The following is a 19,174-nucleotide window of genomic DNA, read 5'->3' as shown; positions in this document are numbered from 1 at the left end:
GATTGCAGTACACGTGTTGAAATATTATATACAGACTCTGTATGCCTGATGTAGGGCTCGGGCAGCTGGAGCCCCAAACTGCTCAAGCGCAACGTCAGTACATTGGTAGAACCTCGAGTGTCCATCCACAATGCCTTCACCCACTGCCTCTCATATTACTAGTCCATCCATGTCATGAACAAATACTCTGTCCTTGGTATAAGTACAACCAACAGATGAACTGCACAGGTCTTCCCCACACCGGTCTCTCAATCACGAGCAAGTCGTGTTTCAATTTTTTGTTTAGGCGAAGGCCAAATAATTATGGCTTATAAACTACATGCCTACCCCTTTGGATACGAGGCCGATATATACACGTACACCGTCATTCATGGTTTGCGAGCTAACCGGACTGGAATCGTAGACACGGTAAGGAGAAACCAAGCTTGGCCGGTTGACATCAACGCCGTCTCTCGTACCGCGTCCCATGAGACAGAAGCAGATACTTTTTGAAGCAGTCTTCAGCGAACTCGTCAAAAGGACGATACTCAGCTCCCAGGCGATACGCCGCTGCGATACCCGAGATAACTGCGATCTCGTGCATATTCTGACCAGTCAGTGTGGCGTTCATTGAAAGACAGGGGGGGGGGGGGGGGATAGAACGCACCACCATCGTCCAGCTCCCCGCATAGAGTGTCCGATTCTTCCCATTGATGAACATCATCCCCGGCACAACCCGCAGATAATGCTGCCACCGATGACCAAACTGATGCCACCACTTCCGGGCGATGATCTTGTTCTCGTCGATGCCATCCAGTGTCCAGAGGTGGCTTTCTTCGTCATTCAAAAAGATACTTTGATAGACGTGCCGGTCTGGTTCAGGCGCAGGTGTGTCTTCGCCTAACGCCTCGCGGAACTGGTGCTGGTAGTGACTGCAGTCGAAGCCCATCTCGATTCTGTCTGGAGCGCTGGGCAGCGAATGCGTGAAGTACATGGGGGCGAACCCCTCCCAGCCATCTTTGCGACTGAGTGGGGGCTGCTGTCGTGCAAAGGCAGCTTGGTCCTTGCGCGCCTCGGTGCTCGTGTATCCGCAGAGTTCAGTCCGGAAGCGCGTTTCGAAGTTGTTGGCGAAGTAGCTCGCGTCGGAGTGGGTGACAGTGAGGTCGTTGTAAAAGGAAACACCGTTAAGGACGTACCGCTCGCGCCAAGAGGCGTGCTCGTCGAGAATGCGTTTGGCTTCGTCGGCTGGGCAGCAAAGGACGAGGTCGTCGAAGGACTCCGGTGGCGAGTACATATCGTCGCCGCTGGCGATGGAGTAGGATCTTGTTCGGAGCGGGCGCAGAATCACCTCGTACTTGTCGCGTTTGAGAAGCTGGACTCTCGTGTTGAGGCGGATGTGTACGCCGCGAGAGGCGAGGTCCTTGGTCCAGTCACTGTAAAAATTACTTAGATTGGGGAATGTGTACATGGTTGGCTGATTGGGGAGCAGCGCGTCGGGGTCGTAGTCCCATAGTTTCATGTTGGGGTCGTCAAAGAGCCGTTCGAGCAGGGCACTGGGAACGTTTGGGGTCTGGTTTCCGGTCCCTAGAAATAGAGCAATAAGAGGGAGCACAATGCGGTTCGAGAAATCCCGACTGAAACGAAACAGCCGCATGGTGGTTTTGAGAGGCAGTATTCCCAGCACCGGCATCAGTCTTTTGATCCACGATAGCATGCGTCCCAGCTTTTTGATCTCGTGGCTGAACTGGTCGATCAATGGACTAGGAAAGATATTTGTGAAGAAGCTCTCCGGCCCTTTTCCAAATGCCACCTGCAATTGAACAGCGCGCGGCTCGTACCCATATCGTCGGAAGAAGTTGAACGTGTGGTGGAAGATCCCCGACCCTCCTTGCACGCCGTCGTTCATCCAGTTTGCGCCATACCGACCACTGTCTAGGTCAATGGAGGTTGCCTGACCACCTGTATATGTGGCTATATCGAACAGAGTGACATCGAACTTGTCGGGGTGTTGGGCGAGGGTTGACGCGCAGGACTAACTCTTAGCTGCTGCTGAGAAAGCTGAGCGGATCGGGGTTTACTTACCATACCAGCAGCCCCCGCCCCGATAATGGCGACTTTTTTCGGTTGGCCGACCGAGGACATCTCGCATGATACTGAATAGAAATTTGCAACGTGCCTGCGACTCTACGAGCTGGTCGTGTTGTCATCGCATTCCGGTTCGGTCATGATGTCATCAGGCGGGAACATCCAATTGCTGGATGTTGCTCGGAGGATGACCCGAGCGGTCGAGCCTTGTTTTGGTTCGTTGATTTCACAGATATCAAACACTTCTAATATACGGTCAATCTCAAGCGTGGAGATCAATTGCAACCGGAATATTGCTGATAGTATGCTAATATTGACGGTCGGCATCACTCGGCGTTCCACAACGAGGGCTACATGGTTTTTCGACCTGGCTACAGTTCCACTTCAGACATTATGTGTGTATCTCACTGTGCGTTGAACTTCGTAGCTATGTGCGAGAGTAAATCCATAATTGAGTCATTAAGCTGAGCGCGTAAACATCAAAGAGATGTAGAGAGTAAGTACAAGGGAGTGCGCCATATCCATTACTGACCAGATATATCACAACAACTGCTGTAGTATTCCGAGCGTCAAGGTGGTTGACAGCGTATATGCGATAGATCTCCCGAGCGCCATTGCCGATGACGGTGTCTCTGAAGGCGCAGGGGCCCCAGTCTTGTTGCTGGCCTGCACAGTGCCGTTATACGACACCTTGACTGGGTGCTCGGTATATGCGACGAGCGCCGCCGGTTGGTAGTAGTCATCTGTGACGTCGAAACTCATCTTGGCCGACTCACTCGGCGAATCGAGGCTGAGACATGTATCAGTGACCGGCACAAGTCCATGAGAGCTGGAAAGCCTACCTTGCATATTCGTCTCCGTACTGATTCAAGATCACGGCCTCCCGGACCGTCCCATTAAACTCGGCGTCAATCTCATAATGTCCAACTTCCAGATCTCCCAGTCCAACGGCAACGTAGGTCAGTGATCCGTCGTCGTTGGGGTCCCGGAAGGTGGCATCCTCATCCGCAATGCCGATGGTGTGCGTCGCGTCTTCACGTCGAGCGGGAAAGTTAAATCGGTTGCAGCCACCCTTCAAGCGGACAAGGAACTTGTCACCCCTCTTGAGGCCACAGGTTTTTACGAATAGACGAAACTGAGGGCCTTGTGTCCGGGAATTCTGCTTTGCAGGTACACACATCCGAGTCGCGAGACCGCCGCCTTCGAGACTCATCGCTGTAGATGATTCTATTAGGCGATTCTTCATGTAGGGTAATCAATATCATGGGAACGTACCGGGTGGGTATTCATCGCACTCCATGGCAACACCTCGCTTCTTCCCTAGTGCTGATTCCTGTTCAGTGGTGATTGTGACGGCCAAGGGGCATGTTTTCTACCTTCGCATTCCGACTTGTAGAACTTTTTGCACTGGACATCTTTTCGCCTGTCTGCTGCGTCGGGGTTTTTCTTTGCTGGGCCACCGTAGGTGAGGACGTCTTCTCCCTTTGCTAGGTCCGTCCAGATGTCGTGTCGGCCATCGATGCCGGACTTTTGTCTTTTATACCAACCGTTCATGCCTATCTTCTGTGAGTATCATGTGTTCCCATGTCTCGAGCGAGTAGGAGAGAGAGAACCAGGGCTTACCCGCGCACATGCTCTTAACCAACTCATCCGTCTCCCCACGAACGGGTGTGAACTCAACGACAGGCAACCGCTGACCGGATGTATGACACTCCGTGGTGCAAGATTTTGGAAAAGGACGCTGTCGCTTCTCGAGCTGATGCTCACTACCTTGAAACATGTCCGTGAGACCCCCCAACCAGGTGCGACGTACGTTGGCAGTCGGCTCCACAGTGCACTCGGGTTCCGTACTCGTCGACCTGGACGTAGTTTTCGATGTGGATTTAGACGTCGACGTCGATGTGGATGTTTTGGTCGTCGTGATCTCACGCGTCGTGGTGGTTGTCGAGGAGCTCGTGCGGGTACTGGTGCTCGTCTGGGTCTTCGTTGAAAAGCTCCATCGTCGCGTCGAACAATACCCATCGCCTCCACAGGTGCCGCTCTGCGGGCAGCATGATTTCTGGCAGCACTTCAGCGAGCTGGAACACGTCCCTCCGGCAGGGCAACAGTGGCTCCTTCCCGGGTAAAAATAATAGCCCGTGCTGCAACAACTGGCCGCGGGTGGTTTGCAGCGACGGGGGACATTCGGACATTCCACTGCAATATATCATTAAAACGACCTGCGCTTGACACGTTTTTCTTATTAGTAAAGAAGAAGGGGGCACATACCCCAACCTGGGTCAAAACACCGAAACTGTTGGCGTTTTTCCAGCGGATCGTCGAACGGGTCGAGCGAAATGGAGTCGTTACCCATCGTCAACTCCATCTCGTTTGCGCGGACGAGCTCATAGTCAGAGGCACTGCCATTGGTAGTATCCTGTGCTTGTACACTACAGAGAAGGGTGAGAAGGGCGGCAATGACAGGGAATACGTTGAGGCGCATCTTGCTCGTCAATTGCAAGAACTCTATCCCTCTCTTCGGAAGAAGATGTCAAATTTCAATCCGCGTAATTTGAGGTGACAGGAGGCTTTTATTTTTGGACATGATAGTGAGGCTGTTCCTCATGTGACGGTTCGTATACAAGGCTGGGACAGAAGATGACCGACCTCGTATTCGATGTAGAGGATACACATGATTGGCACACTTAACCTTGGCCAGTTTCTTGGGTCAAATAGTATAGTAGATTCGACTAGTTGCGAGCCATGATCGGCATTAGTGGCGTTATAAGAAAAGCAGTGTGCGGGGTTTACGACAAGCCGTGTTCTGATAACTGGGTGCGCAATCAAAGAAAGGCCATTATCAGGTATCCGTATAATTGTCTTCTCTTGCAAATGACCTAAGCAATTCCAATGTATGGAGGTAAATTCTGAAACAAACGAATATCAAATTTGATGATTGCTGATCCTACGAAGAAGGGCTCAAAAAGTTGCAAGTTGCAAAAAGAGAACAAGATACAAAATAGCGTGGGAATGTCTTGTAAGCACTGCAGACCACATCTTCGGCTGTTTGAAGTTAGTCCACTGAATAGAGATTTCTTCTTTTTAGAGGTTCTTCGATGCGTAGGTATCCTGTGGCAACATTGTCGGGGGCTGGTTTACATCTACTCCTTGCGATGCGGGCACTGGAAATATGTAAACCGTCGAATAGCCACATCACATCGCCTTCCAATTTATGAGATAGATAGAAATATAAGATATTGTACACGCCCAAAAATATAATGAAATCAGTACAACAAACACAAGTTTTTTTTTCACAATAATATGTTATATCAAATCAAATGTAGACACGCGGAGTACGAACCACATTGACCCGCTAGACATCCCATCACTCTTCATTTCTACTGGCAGTGTGTAAGCTGTGCAAGCATCAGCTTGCGTGAACAAACACCTAGCTAATTAGATACAGCCAGTAAGTGCATTGGCATCTCCTTCCAGTAGCGTGCCGACCGCTTGCAGACGAGGGCGAGTGACCCCAAATGTCATACGAATAGGAACGACTCTAATATATCCTGAATTGCGTTGGTATCCAGACCCCGGCAGTAAGCATAGACAACTCTAGTATGAGGTAGCTAGCTCACATGTCTACAGCCTGTGCGTTCGCTTTACTAAATGATAATCATGCATGGGTGAATTAACCGAGTCAGGCATCGAGCCATAACGAGCTGGTAAGTTGCGAACCCTGATTCGACGTATATTTTCCAGTAACGGCACACCCAGTTCACGTCGGACTGCTGCTACGCACTGCACCTGCCGACAGGGTACAAGAGTTTCCGCCCCGCTCCACCCAGGCGACATGCTAATTTCTCTCCGCCACGGTCACAGTGAAATTGTGACTAGTTCCATTCCGCAGGAGCAATTAAAGGTTGTAAGTAAACGTGTACTCTGCATAAGGGGTCCCGAACTGATAATTTCAGGCTTCTTGGTATATATCGGTTGAACAATGGACTCGATTGGCGAAGGGTTATGTTTAGCCTGGACATGGGGTTTTTTCCCCAGGGACATCCTCCTGGGTTTTCCCGGTGTCATCGTTGCAAATGCAGAGGCAAAATTGTGGATTTTTGTTATTTCTTTTAGTTAATGTCTTCTTCGCTCTAGAGTTCTTTTTATATCACGGTGGTAGGATTGTTTAACCTTGTTTGAGACTTTGGTGGTAATTTCTGGAATATCGGCCAGTAAACTGGCCGAGGGTGATCGGCATGTTTCTATTCTGGCCGGATCAGACAGGTTTTCGGTCTATGGTCATGATCGTCTGTCAAGGCCAATGATGAGGATATCCGTTTGATAAACTTACTATTCAGACAGCCACCTGCCATTGATCATGAATGGTTTGATCTCGAGGTTCCTCTCTGATGCTAACCATGAAGGAGCAAATGAAGCATAACCACGCCCTGCAAGCTAGACCACGCCTTGGCAGGATTCACCTAGTCGATATATTGTCACCGTGTCGCCAAATCACATAAGGGAAAATCAACGATGCCCCTGCAACAGCGGAGTGACACGATATTTACACGTGGCGCGTTCCACCAGAATCCGACGCCTTGGCAAAGCATGTCCATACTCCGTACTGTACCGGACGGGATGAATGGGGCGGAATGGGCGATAGTGATAATTGGTCTAATTCCAGCATGATCAACAGGGACAATCATAGCGACAAGCCAACCCAAACGAAATCATAACCCAGAAAAGGAGGGAGAGGCTGGCCAAGACTCCATCCTAGACCTAATCCTAGGCTCTTGACATCATGCCTCGGGAGTGGAGTTTTTCGTATATCAATTGCTTAGGGCTTACTGGTGTCCGCGTCGTTTGGCCCCAAGGAATGGCTTCTCCACATGCTAGAGATCCATCCCCACTTTTCCAGGCTGTGTGGTTTGTGACCATCGATCCTGGCCAAATTGGTCATGACCCTCAATTTCCGGTGCAGCGCCCTAACGCGATCGACTATCCCGACCTGGTCAATCAGCGTCCAGAGAGACAGACATCCCAGCACATTCCCCGTTCAATCCTGCCCTATGACAGTTGGCGGTGCTAATTATAAAATCCTTCCCCCACCATCCTTCAATTCCTTTGATCCATACACCCTTGTCAGCTGGTGCGGTCGACGCTCTGGTCACCCCATTTCTGGTCTAGTTGTCCACCGATGAACCATGTTGGTTTCAGACCGATCGACACCGTCGAGGGGCTGTGGTTCCTGTCAGCCTCGTCTGGCTGGTCGCATTTTACGTCGACAAGTCACGCTTGCAAAACACTTGCAATCTTCCTTCTTTGAACCCTCCTGTCTCTGACCGCCTAGGTAATCAATCGTTGGATTGAAAGCGCTGGTATCTCACTCTGTGCACGCCAATTCAGTGTCTGTGGCTGGGGAACTCTGTCAGTCGCTGGGGGTATTCCCTGTTTTATTCTATTTATTTTTCACACCCGCGTTTCGCACCAGTGAAACGTCGCTTTCCCCATGAAACCGTCGTCCCTAACATGGCTCCCAACCCTATGGTTGGCTCTCTGGTGGAGTCACCTGAGCGCGGGGCTCGAACTAGAGATCCAGAGTGATGGTATGTTTCTTCGACTTATCGTCACCTTCAATGACTTATTGCTCGGAGTTGCCCCCATTGACCTTTGTCTTCTTCCACGGATGTCCCTGTCCTATGGTGTTCACGATGCTAACATCGGAAAGAATCCCTCAAGAAGGCCGCCAGCTCGGCGGCATGGAGCATGATGTCCACGTATAAAGCCAACGAAACGGATAACCCAGGCAAGCTCGAAGGCACCTGGTGGGAAGCCGCCGGCATGTTCCTGCATCTGATCCAGTACTACCACGTCACTGGCGATGACACCTACAACAAAGACACCACCGAGGGCATGCAGGAGCAATCCGGCGAGGACCAGGACTACCGACCCAAGTCAGAACTCGCCTGGCTAGTGTGTCTCTCTCATGGTCTAGATTGGTTTCACACGCTGACGACGTCTAGGGAAACGACGATCAAATGTTCTGGGGCGTCGCCGCCATCACAGCCGCGGAGCTCAAGTACCCCGAAGATCCCAAGGGCGCGTCCTGGCTGGCCCTGGCGCAAGCGGTGTTCAACACGCAAAAGCCCGCGTGGGACCCCGCCGCCTGCGGTGGCGGATTGCGCTGGCAGATGCACTCGGTCAAACCCGGATACGACCTCAAGAACAGTATCTCCAACGGCGGGTTGTTCCAGATTGCGGCCCGGTTAGCCCGCTACACCTCCGACGATGAGTACGTGGAATGGGCGAACAAGATCTGGGACTGGTCGGTGTCGGTGCCGCTTATCAACGACGAGACCTGGTACGTCGCCGACTCGACGAGTACCAAAGATGGGTGCAAGTCGGCTGGGCGTGAGCAGTGGACTTATACCTATGGGACGTATCTCATTGGGTCGGCGTATATGTACAATCATGTAATTCCCCTTGTCCTTGGATCACTGGAGGAGCTACACTAACAGACGAGCACAGACCAAAGACGAGAAATGGCTGAAGCGTGTGAACGGCCTGCTGGACGCGACGCTGGACCAGTTCTGGCCGCAAAAATACTTCGGGTACAATCCCAAGGGAGAGACGCTGATCGAAGTCGGCTGTGAAAAACCCGGCAACTGCGACAACAATATGAAGACGTACAAGGGCCTGCTGGGATCTTGGCTGGCGTTCGTCGCCCGGGTGGTGCCCACCACACGGGACCGCATCACGCCGAAGCTGGAGGGCGCCGCGCGGGCGGCGGCCAAGTCGTGCACGGGCTCCAAACATAACGAGTGCGGCATGCGGTGGTACGAGGACAAGTACGACGGGAATGGTGGCATGGAGCAGGATATGAGTGCGCTGAGCATGTTCACGGCGAACTTGATTCTGCGCATGGACGATGACCCGGTCACGTCGAAGACTGGCGGAGATAGCAAGAGTGACAAGAATGCGGGCATGGTGAACCATGATGACGACGATAAGGACAAGCTGAAGCCCATCACGGCGGGAGACAAGGCGGGGGCTGCGATTGTGACGTTTGTGATGTGTGGGGGGTCGCTTGCGTTGGCGGGATGGGTATTCTGGGGGGAGTTTTTCTAACTGTTATGATTTTGATTTCTTGTTTGTACATTGATACTGTAGTAAGTTATGACTTGTTTTATGGACGACCGAGTCCAAAATTTATCCATTGATTATTCCTATAAGCTGGAGCCATTGTAGCTAAAATCGGGATCTATTGTACCAATTCAGCTCCTCATAAACCTCATTGCCTCGCGAATGCATATATCCAAGAAATAAGCTTCGGATCACCATCCTAGGCATCTAGCCCAGACTCACTCCAGACCAATATCCCCCGTTCATACAACCCCGTCACCAGACCCACTCCTCTCTCCGCATCCCGCCCGGCCGTCGAACTACTCCCGAACTCCCCCCGACTGACATACAGATCACGCACCCCCCGCTCCTCCGTCCACTCCGCCACCCAGCTTGGTGCCCCCGCCTTGTAACACTTCCCCTTTTCTGACGGCACCCCCGTACACTGCAGCCGCGCCTTTACGGTCGCCTCGAGACCCTGCATGGACGGATGTCCCGCGATCAGCAGCACCCCCGCCTGATCGGTCTCCAGGTTATCTGGAAAGAAGGGCACGGGGATGCTGTGGACAAACCTGACGGAATAGTCGTGCGGCTGAACGTCGTACAGGTAGACGGCTGCTGTGGACGTCGACGCCACGGCGACGGTTGACGCGTTCACTCGCGCAACCCCGTTCGCGAACGGGATCCGTGCGACGCGTCGCATCTCGCCCGTTTGGGTATTAGCGTAGACGAGGGCGCCACCCGGAGCCCCGCTGAGCGTCTCGGTCTTGGCGAGCTTTGGGTGCGTCCGTTGGAGGTAGTGGTGGTCGTTGGTGATGTAGAGTTCGTGCGCGCTGAGCGCGAGGATGGCGTTGGGCGCCCGGATGGTCGCGTCAACTAGCGTGCGCTGGTAATGAGCGGTCGGGTGGCCGGGGTCGGACAAGTCGAGGCTGAAGATCTCGACGCGCGACCCGTCGTAGTGGTGGTTGCAGACGAAGAGCTGTCCGCTCGGACGGTGATACTCGACACCTAGGGGGTGGAACTTGTCGATCTCGGGGAAGTCGACCAGCTTGATGGTGGTGAGTGCCTTGCCCTCGTCTTCGGCGTTTGTGTAACGGTAGATGGTTAGATCGCCGTGAGGGATGAGACTCTTGTCTTTGGTGAAGGTGCCCATGACGGTGTTCCAACGATCGCGACCTGGGTCGCAGCTGAGAATGGCCAGTCCATCCTCAGGGACCATCACGGCATCCTCGCAGTTGCGGATGCGGTCGGCGTATTTGATGGCATAGTGGGGTAGTTGATTGATCTCCACCAGTCGTTCTGGATGGTTGTTGTACAACAGGGAGAGCGATCTCGCTCGGGAGGCTAGATAGAGACCCAGGATGGTAAGGATTGTAATTCGCTGGGGAGTGTCAGTGTAGGTTCGACTTGAGGTAGGGGTGTACTTGCAGTTGTGTGCTTGATGACGGGCAGCATTGTGATGGAGTGTTGTAGAGGAACAATTGTGGATGGCGGTGAGGTTGATCAATATATATACCTACATATATATATCATCAAGTGAATAGACCAGGATACCCTAGACCGCTGTTCTCCTTGCATATGCAGACTGTTCTCCAATATTCTCTGGTCTATCCTGGATCTGACTCCCCGATGAGACGCGCCACGATCATCCTCTTAATGTGGTTATGTCTGTCCGTGCAATACGCCCCACACCCCTGAGAATCATTCGGATTGGACGATACCATTTTTAGCATCAACATGCATTGGAGTCCGATCACTACGTCATGTCATCAACACCGTCATCCTGTCCTCCCCAAAACACGTTTCATCCGTTGACACACTCGCGACGAGATGATCCCTCTCCTTCATCTCCCCACAGAGGTCCGTCTCAACATCTACCGGCATTTGATCCCCAGTATACCCGTCCGCAACGGCCTCATCCTCCGCAGTGGATTTGCGCGCTCCAGCCCTCCCCCCTCCCTCCGTCACGACGGCCAGCCTTGTGCCGCCGCGCTCCTCCGCACAAACCACACCGTGTACCACGAGCTCGTTCGCGAGTGGTACGGCGCCGTCCCGTACGAGGTCTCCCTCGACTCCAGATACATCGTCTTCTGCGGCCGCATCTTCTCCCCCTACGCGCCCCTCCCAGACACTCTCCGCTTCGTCACCAGGCTCGAGCTGCGGCTCTCCCTGCAGCGCACCCCGCACGTCGTCCGCGACACCGCCGTCGTCGAGACCCTCCTCGCCTTTCGAGACCATCTTACTTCCCTTGCCCGCTGCCTGGGTAATCGCGCGCGCCGCTGTCTGCGTGAACTCGTCGTCCGCCTGGCGGTCAATGTCCCGCTGCTGTTGAGCCTTAGTAAAACGCCAATTGAGCTACTCGAACTGCTCGACTGGAATCTGGCCCCTTTGCGCGCGCATGTTGCCGGGTTGGATGCTGTCGAGTGGGAGTTGCAGGAGCAGAGCTATGGCATTCAGAGTCGGGAGTTTTGCGACTCGTACGCCGAGTTGCGGGTTGTCATGGAGAGCTTCTTGAATGAGATGCGATTAGAGATGCTGGCGGAGGGGAAGGACCTCCGTGTTTAATTAGGCGGGAGTCCAGGCCGTTGGCAATATAATACTGCATATCTGGGGAAAGGATCGGACGGTCATATATGATTCATATGATACCATTGATTTGAAGGTTCTTTCAATCTCAACTTCCTCTTTGTTTAACCATCGTATGTTTCATATGCCGGGACAAGTATATCAATGCAATGGCGCTATCCTGCCTTGTTTTCCTTTCGAACAATGGATATGTCCATGATCCATTATGGGATCTATTCTGGCTCAAAGAAGGTCACATCTACAACACAATAATGACCCCAGCCAACATATATAGACCCAACCCCCCACTTGACCACCGGCTATGATCAACTAGTATCCCACTCAGTCATACAAGTGATTTATCAAAATGTCCAACTACTACTACATCTACGTCGGCCCCTTCGAGGCCGACAGCATCCCCACCATCAAGGACTATCTCGTCGCTGCCCGCGCCAAAATCCGCACGACCAGCCAACACGTCATCCTGCGACGCTACAATGAGGCCCTCACCAAGGACCACCTCCTACTCGTCATTTACTCGAACCACTTGATCAACACGGACGAGGGTAGACACGATGTGCTGCAGGACGCCGTCGCCGCCGTCACTGCGCATATCAAACACATGCAGGAGCAGGAACAGCTGTGTCTGTACCTGCTGCCGTCCTTCGAGACCACTCCATTCGAGCCCGTCAGCGGAAAATGGGTTCCCGACGATGGGCCCAGGGTGACCAGCCAGAGTCGCCATTCAGGTTGCTAGTACAATAGTAAGTGTCACGTACAAGATAGATACAATTGTATTACACTTTCTGAAGGTGCCATCGTACCTGAAATCACATTTCCACTGACTAACAATTCTCCTGTAGATCACATTCCAGTATATACACAGCTCAGCAACCAATAAACCACATCTAGTATCCAAACAAACCTGCAACCACACAAGCAGCACCAAATGCACCCGCAACACGCCCCATGTTTCCACCAACAACGGGCGCGGCGAACGACCCAGACGGCGTCGGCGACGGGGTCGTTGACCCGGACGCACCAGTCGGCTTCGCGCCCCCGTCCGCAGAAGTTGAAGTGGCAGTAGGAGTGGGTGTGGACGAAACAGTTGGAAGGGTGAAATCATCTTCATCGTCTTTATCATCCTCATCCTCCTTATCATCACCAGCAGCACCCGCTTCATTCAACTGCACGACCTGGAAACCCTTGATGGCAATCGACGACTCCTTGGTGAAGAACTTGGTCGCCTGGCCGGAGGGATCGCCCTCACAGTCATCCGTGTCGTACAGGCGCATGTCGATGAACTTCTCGCCCTTGGAGTCCATGCGGAAGACCTCGCCTTTGGCGTGGTTGACCTTGATGCATTCGCTGGCGCCCTTTCCGGACTCGGTGTGCGACTCGCCGTCGGCGTTGTGCCATGTGAATTCCCAGGCGAGGGAAACGGTGGGGAGAGCTGCGGCGGCTGCGAGCGTGAGGAGCTTCATATTGTGTTAATCGATGTGTGTTATTGTATGGAGCTGGTTATAGATAGAGATTTATTTGGAAGATATGGAGAAGAGAAAGATCACTGACTCGCAAAAAAAAACTCACCCACGAGCTGCTCTGCGTCGCGATTATATATTCACACTAGGTGTCCCGTGTCCGCAGCCTAGCTGCATGACCTCGTATTTGCGACGTCTTCGTCCAGCCAGTGTTCATAACGATATTAAACAGGCCCCACTCGTAACAGCCTCCATTAACTGTGCTTTGACTCTCCCTCTTTTTTTCGGGGCATGTCCAGGGGTAAAGGCTCGCCCAGTGGTGGCTCGTCCGTTGCCAAGGACCGGACGCTCTGCAGCTGAGGGATGGATAGCTGGATGGGGTAAGGTTGGTGGAATGGGACGGCGATCGGCGTTGGTGCTGCCCAGTGTAGTATAGACTGTTGTTTGCTGCCCCCGGAAATTCCAGTCTGTTTCCTGACATGCATGTCGTCCGATTTGAGGGGTGAAAGGGGATGGTCTCGAGATGGATGGGCGGATTAAGGCACGTTTGTCAGGCACATGGGTTTCTAGCTATGCCATGGTGTCACGACATGGCCTATACTGCGGATGACTTATGATGTCGCTACTTTTATAGATGGCTGGGACATACTTCCCCAGATTTTCCTTGCTCGAGTCTCAAATGGAAATTTTATGTCTTGCCCTGCAGCCTCAGCCCATCTGAGTGACTACCGGAAACAGGCTAAATCTGAACCACGAATGAAATGCTATAATTAGCTTGCACACTCCAAACGTTTCCCCCCCGAATGTAAAGTAATAGTCAATCTCAGGACGTCCATAAATGGGGTCAATTTAATTGACACTATCCGAAAGAAATATATCGCATTACATGCCTCCTACGGTCCAAATCCCCGTAATAATGGTGCGGATAGAAGGCAATCGCTATTCACTCTATAAGCCATCGAGTCTCGTCTTTAAATTGATTGATGCCCTGCGATGCCAGCTACTCATTGCCGATCTCCATACAGTCAGTAGACTTGAATGGTCGGGCTAATTATGCAATGTTCCAGTGAAGGCGTATCGTACAATCATATTTATCAAACTTCCACCCTGTGCGTTACTTCTAACAAATCTATGAGGCCGGGTCTATACAAAAGATTGAGCCAAGAACAGAGCCTATTGAAGACCAATAATTACCATAGGCAACAAGCAGTTCAGACGTTGATATAACTGCGAGTCCATTAGCCAAGTAGTGATCTGCCTGCCGGCTTATCATCAGACCAACTTGGAACCTTGCTTGAAAGGTTGCATGCTGTTGACCTAACCCCCAAGGAGGTGATGTATGATTGATTCACCTGCCAAGATAACATAAGTGACAAGCACCCACTAAAGTTTACCAGGAAACTGACATTCATGAATCTGATCCTGTATATCACAGACCCTTGGCATGAAAGCTTAGTGACATTGTTGCTTAACTGGCGAATGACTTCAGTGCAACAACATCACCAACCATTCCACAGCTACCTCGACAGATGATCACTCCCCCTTCTTCTGTCCACCCGGAATTCTCCACTTATTCAACACTCCAACCCCAACGTTCAAATATGCCGCGTACCCCAACCATGCCGCATATGGCACCATAAACCAAAACGCCGTGCGATCAGTCTCCCACCACCCACTCATCAACGACGTCACGGTCCCCCCCAAAAGCGTCAAGTCTGCCAGCGCCCAGGCCGGCTTGCGCAGTCCAAAAAACAGCGGCATCCACAGATAATTGAGCGCCAGCTGAGCCCCGTACAAGGGCTGCCACGAGTCGTCAAAGGTGGTCACGTTTGCGTGATACGCGGCGTACCCCATTGAGGTGTATAGGAGCGACCAGACGGGGGGAAAGAGCCATGCCGGGGGATGGTAGGGGGGCTGCTTCAGCGAGTGGTAGATTCCTTTTGTTCGTCCTCCACCTGGATGTGTATTAGCTGGGCTGCACTATGATTTACTAGGGAAACGTACGGTTGACTAGGTACCCGACCAAGAGTCCGCTGGCGGTGGGTGTCCCAATGGACAGCAGGGGTGAGCTGAGAATCCCCTGGGGGAGTGAAGTTGACCAAGGCATGTTGTGTGGTTTTTGGAAAGTTGGCAGCGAGGAATGCAGCGGATGGACCAGAACCGTCCTTTATAGGTACCTGGTATGTGACGTCATGGAAGTCGGTCCATGCCGAGATCGATCGGCCGTGGATCGGGACATCAGTCATCTGGGTGATATCATATTTGGTCCTGTTAGTATTTATATGTTTCAAACAATAGTCTGGTTAGCAATGGCGGCTGGTTACAAAAAAAATCGATCCAGTTCATTCTGATATGTAATTGACCAACATGGAACAATCTCGCCCACGCCAGCTCCCACCATCCCTTGATTGACAGGAGTCGACATAAAATGACACATATGACCACGGAACCGCAAAGAATATCCTGGTGGCTGATCTCTAGTCAGCGTAAGATCGCATGGCAGATCAAACCGGAATCCCCCAGATATACCCCTTCAACAATCCTCGACTATATGTATCATCCCCCATCCCCACTAAATTAAACGGCGGCTGCATCAGCTTGCGATCCTGTGCCGTCAATTGAAACCCCCTCTGTCGCTGACAGCAGCCACACATAGCCGTGCAGTGTCCAAACCGACGCGCGCGCGTCTTGCTCCGCTCCCGCTTACAGCACCCACATCCCCACGCGCAACATCCGCCCCGCCCCGCACAATCCGCCGTCAACCACTCCGTCAGGAACCACATCTGCTGTCGCCGGTACGAAAAGAACCCGCGCAGGAACGGTCCCCACGGACACTGCGACTCCGCCGCGTAGATCTGCCGCTCCTGCCGCCAGTACTCGATGTCCAGGTCGTCGAGTTCCCCCTGCCATGCGACTGCCTGTGCCCGCTCCTCGGCGGCCGGTGGCCGCATCTCGCCTTTCGTGGTTAGGATGCGCATCTGGTCTCGTAGGAAGGTCTCCCGCTGGACAACCTCGCGCAGCCGAATGTCAATCTCGATCAAGGTCTGCACCCAGGCGTGGAGCTCGCGTGTCTTGCCGCGCCAGGTCGCGGCATGGTGGCGGAGAGACTGTGCGCGGTGCCATTGACCGAGGGATTCGAGCTTTGTCTCGATGCGGACAAGGAGGGGGTCTAGTGCGACGATGACGGCACGTTTGACGGGCATTTTGGATGGCTGAGAGGGTGTATTGTGGTGTTGAGAAGAGGATGGTGGTCGGGCTACGGTTAGCCTCCCGGGGGCTTGATATTAGGTCACCGCGATGTCATACTTGTTTGGTGATGCTACTGATTTCAAAAAGATTAAGTTTTGCATTCGTGACATAATCTTGAGTTACATTCACAGGCTTGACTGACACCTTCACATTAAATCCACCCCACTGATCAACCCATATAGGGATTTTCCACCATGTCTTCGTTCGCGGGACGCCCCTCGCAGCACTCGTTCAACCAATCACCACCGGTCTCGTCGACCAGACAGTTGTTCTCGTTGAAATTCAGACGGGGCCACTCCGCCGGCCATTTAGCCTCGATCTTGCACGGAGGCTTTACCCGGGCATTGACGTGGTTATCACCGTCGAATCCCGCGTAGATGATGGCGGTGCTATTGGCTTGATCGGTATTTTTGACATCTATCTCTGGTCAGAGTCAGTTCGCCAGTGATTGGACCCGAACTACTTACTGTACCCGCCAGTGCTGTGGCAGATCTTGGAGCTGTTGACAATAATACATCCCTTGTCGATTTTCTGTGTAGCGATGTGTGAGTGACGGTCCTTCATAGAAATCAGGAGGTACTCACGATGTCGGTGCCCTCCGAGCGGTAATTCTCAGGCGGGTTGCACGGCCAGAACGGGGCCGACTTGTCTACCCTTTTGTCGTTCAGATTGAACGTGATGTCCTTTTCGCTCTCACAGACGGGGATGTTGAAGAAGCCGGGAGTGCGGATGCTGTACTGGGTTTCGCCGAATTCCGTGACGATGTCCTGCACGTTGGGCCGCGCCCATCCGTTCTTCTTGTTGTTGGTAGCCCATCCCTCCACGCTGCTTTCCACGATGTCCGCCAAAGTGACTCCGCCCCATTTGGTGCCGTCCAGGTTGAAAAGGTCTCCGCCGGGGAGAAGCTGGGGGTTGTAGCCATCCTTGTCCTCCGGGTCGAGGGCGTTGAGCAGGTAGGTCGCTTTACCCTTATAGCAAACGTATGTCTTCGTGGCGACGTCGTTCGTGAAGAACTGGTAGCTTTGTTTGTCCGTGTCGAATTGAATGTCCTTGGTGTTTTCGTCACAATCGGACTGACTTCTCCTGCAGTGGGTATTAGCCATAGTCATTTTTAAAAGGGTATCCGACCAAATGTTGCTCGCTGGAGCAAGACCAAAGGGGAAAAAAAGAAAACTAACCAGATGAAGGGACGCGCCGCGGTGGGCGACACACTCCACGCAAAGGGGATCATCTGGCTGTAAAGGATCTTCTCGACGTCTTTCTTGATTTTGTCCATGTGCAGTCCGTTCACGGCAGCGTTCATGGCGCCTCCATGGATCATGCGGTAAAGAGCATTCACTTGTTCATCGTCACCGGAAAAGATCAACTCCAAGTACTTGGACTCAATATTCTTCCAGCCATCCATCGTCGTGGACACGAACGCAGACACTGAGCTCAGGGCCTGGAGTTTATCACCCGGGCTGTATGTCAATTAGCATCCACCTTGCCTGATCCTCTCCGTGGGATACTTACCCTTGCATATTGGTTTTATATAACGCCCCCATTGTAGCCTGCACAGCGGCGGTCATGTCCGCTATGATGCTCAAACTTTTGGTGCTAGGCTTCTCGCCGCTCACGTCGGTCTGGGTGCCCTTGCTATTCCCTTGGCTTTGCTCGTCGGTCTGGGTGCCCTGGTTATTTCCCTGGCCCTGCTGGTTGTTCTGGGTGCCGCTGCTACTCCCCTGTCCCGGCCCGTCAATCTGGCCGCTGCTACTTTCCTGGCCCTGCTGGTTGTTTGCAGGTTGCTTGCCATTGCCCTGGCTTTGCTGGTCGGTCTGAGTGCCCCTGTTCTTCCCCTTAGAGTCCTGGAGTGCCTTGGCGGCGGCAGCAACATCCTGAAGCACTAATAGAATCATCATTAAGTCAGCGACGTTGCACTTTGCCCCAGAAATGCGGATAGCCATGAAACATACAGGTGTTAAACACGACGGACGTGCCAAAGCTCACAACCAGCATCATGCTGTCCCACGCATTCTTCAACGCAATCGATTCATCGGGCCTTTGGGGAGCAAATACTTCATTGAACTTGCCCACCATGCCGTTAACATTGTTCTGCACGGATTCGATTGCTTGATGCGCCTCGGCATGGAGCTAGGGTGTGTCAGCATATACCAATAACGCTGCCCCTCGGGTTGGACAACCTACCTGGTGAATACCAGCAAATCCAGTCAAAATCGAAACACTGCAAAAGCATGTCAGCCCCACGTCGAGTGAACAGGTCCAGTGAACGGGGAGTTAGCATACCCAGCGGCGATATTAACACTCTCGCAGTCCACAGGATGCGAGCAGCCGTTGTCGCTGCCAATGTCGCTGCAGCGCATCCCGTTAGGTCCCTGGAGGAAGTTGCTGACGAACTGGGGAAATCCACCACTCTTGTCGGATTGTTGTTTCCAGGACTGGACTGTCGTGTTCCACGCGGCGTCGGCATTGGTTTCTTGCCACAGGCCCTCCGGATCTCCCGGGTTCGGGGTGCATTTCATGGTCTTCCAGTCGTCTCCGTTGCCATTGTCATTTCCACCATTCTGGTCGTCTTGACCGTTTTGGCCATTTTGACTATTGTCCTCATTGTCCTCGTTGTCCTCGTTGTCCTCGTTGTCCTCACTTTGAATGTTCTCCTGGTTCTGCTCGTTCTGGCTCTGATCGTTGTTCTGATCCTGGCTCTGATCGTTGTTCTG

The 19,174-nt window shown here is 52.7% G+C and overlaps 11 protein-coding genes across 11 annotated transcripts; 3 read left to right on the top strand and 8 right to left on the bottom strand.

The window, feature by feature from the left end:
- BDW47DRAFT_113215 (putative flavin-containing amine oxidasedehydrogenase) lies at nt 1-2,250 on the bottom strand. Its single transcript, XM_024814349.1, has 3 exons — nt 2,062-2,250; nt 647-2,011; nt 1-586 (listed from the first exon to the last, which is right to left on the bottom strand). The coding sequence occupies exons 1-3, from the start codon at nt 2,119-2,121 to the stop codon at nt 440-442; spliced, it is 1,572 nt and encodes a 523-aa protein (XP_024667872.1). The 5' UTR covers nt 2,122-2,250; the 3' UTR covers nt 1-439.
- A 354-nt stretch (nt 2,251-2,604) lies between these two features.
- Nucleotides 2,605-4,546, bottom strand: BDW47DRAFT_134714 (uncharacterized protein; the record flags this gene model as incomplete). Its single annotated transcript, XM_024818151.1, has 7 exons — nt 2,605-2,854; nt 2,907-3,279; nt 3,340-3,390; nt 3,441-3,620; nt 3,688-3,923; nt 3,994-4,260; nt 4,359-4,546. 7 exons carry the CDS (start codon nt 4,544-4,546, stop codon nt 2,605-2,607), a joined length of 1,545 nt encoding a protein of 514 aa, XP_024667871.1.
- A 2,852-nt stretch (nt 4,547-7,398) lies between these two features.
- Nucleotides 7,399-9,171, top strand: BDW47DRAFT_134712 (glycoside hydrolase family 76 protein; the record flags this gene model as incomplete). The annotated part of the gene is made up of 4 exons (XM_024818150.1): nt 7,399-7,649; nt 7,772-8,016; nt 8,067-8,516; nt 8,572-9,171. The coding sequence occupies exons 1-4, from the start codon at nt 7,553-7,555 to the stop codon at nt 9,169-9,171; spliced, it is 1,392 nt and encodes a 463-aa protein (XP_024667870.1). The 5' UTR covers nt 7,399-7,552.
- A 214-nt stretch (nt 9,172-9,385) lies between these two features.
- Nucleotides 9,386-10,620, bottom strand: BDW47DRAFT_129547 (uncharacterized protein; the record flags this gene model as incomplete). Its single annotated transcript, XM_024817008.1, has 2 exons — nt 9,386-10,546; nt 10,612-10,620. The coding sequence occupies 2 exons, from the start codon at nt 10,618-10,620 to the stop codon at nt 9,386-9,388; spliced, it is 1,170 nt and encodes a 389-aa protein (XP_024667869.1).
- A 356-nt stretch (nt 10,621-10,976) lies between these two features.
- Nucleotides 10,977-11,914, top strand: BDW47DRAFT_85974 (uncharacterized protein). Its single transcript, XM_024820066.1, has one exon. The coding sequence runs from the start codon at nt 10,996-10,998 to the stop codon at nt 11,728-11,730; it is 735 nt and encodes a 244-aa protein (XP_024667868.1). The 5' UTR covers nt 10,977-10,995; the 3' UTR covers nt 11,731-11,914.
- A 183-nt stretch (nt 11,915-12,097) lies between these two features.
- BDW47DRAFT_129545 (uncharacterized protein) lies at nt 12,098-12,487 on the top strand (the record flags this gene model as incomplete). Its single annotated transcript, XM_024817007.1, has 1 exon — nt 12,098-12,487. The coding sequence occupies one exon, from the start codon at nt 12,098-12,100 to the stop codon at nt 12,485-12,487; it is 390 nt and encodes a 129-aa protein (XP_024667867.1).
- A 125-nt stretch (nt 12,488-12,612) lies between these two features.
- Nucleotides 12,613-13,265, bottom strand: BDW47DRAFT_85976 (uncharacterized protein). The gene has a single exon (XM_024820067.1). It carries the CDS (start codon nt 13,212-13,214, stop codon nt 12,639-12,641), a length of 576 nt encoding a protein of 191 aa, XP_024667866.1. The 5' UTR covers nt 13,215-13,265; the 3' UTR covers nt 12,613-12,638.
- Nucleotides 13,266-14,092: 827 nt separating this feature from the next.
- Nucleotides 14,093-15,413, bottom strand: BDW47DRAFT_113209 (TspO/MBR family protein). The gene is made up of 3 exons (XM_024814348.1): nt 15,216-15,413; nt 14,618-15,166; nt 14,093-14,563 (listed from the first exon to the last, which is right to left on the bottom strand). The coding sequence occupies exons 1-2, from the start codon at nt 15,316-15,318 to the stop codon at nt 14,745-14,747; spliced, it is 525 nt and encodes a 174-aa protein (XP_024667865.1). The 5' UTR covers nt 15,319-15,413; the 3' UTR covers nt 14,093-14,563; nt 14,618-14,744.
- Nucleotides 15,414-15,551: 138 nt separating this feature from the next.
- BDW47DRAFT_85857 (uncharacterized protein) lies at nt 15,552-16,534 on the bottom strand. Its single transcript, XM_024820064.1, has one exon. It carries the CDS (start codon nt 16,412-16,414, stop codon nt 15,716-15,718), a length of 699 nt encoding a protein of 232 aa, XP_024667864.1. The 5' UTR covers nt 16,415-16,534; the 3' UTR covers nt 15,552-15,715.
- Nucleotides 16,535-16,933: 399 nt separating this feature from the next.
- Nucleotides 16,934-17,979, bottom strand: BDW47DRAFT_85860 (uncharacterized protein). Its single transcript, XM_024820065.1, has one exon. The coding sequence runs from the start codon at nt 17,567-17,569 to the stop codon at nt 17,030-17,032; it is 540 nt and encodes a 179-aa protein (XP_024667863.1). The 5' UTR covers nt 17,570-17,979; the 3' UTR covers nt 16,934-17,029.
- On the bottom strand, nt 17,477-19,174 carry BDW47DRAFT_85854 (uncharacterized protein). Its single transcript, XM_024820063.1, has 5 exons — nt 18,744-19,174; nt 18,645-18,681; nt 18,413-18,590; nt 17,973-18,342; nt 17,477-17,920 (listed from the first exon to the last, which is right to left on the bottom strand). Exons 1-5 carry the CDS (start codon nt 18,977-18,979, stop codon nt 17,572-17,574), a joined length of 1,170 nt encoding a protein of 389 aa, XP_024667862.1. The 5' UTR covers nt 18,980-19,174; the 3' UTR covers nt 17,477-17,571.

Source organism: Aspergillus candidus (genome assembly GCF_002847045.1).
Source record: "Aspergillus candidus strain CBS 102.13 unplaced genomic scaffold BDW47scaffold_76, whole genome shotgun sequence".
NCBI lineage: Eukaryota > Fungi > Ascomycota > Eurotiomycetes > Eurotiales > Aspergillaceae > Aspergillus > Aspergillus candidus.
The sequence above is the reverse complement of the archived record's forward strand: the minus strand, read 5'-3'. Positions and strand labels throughout refer to the sequence as shown.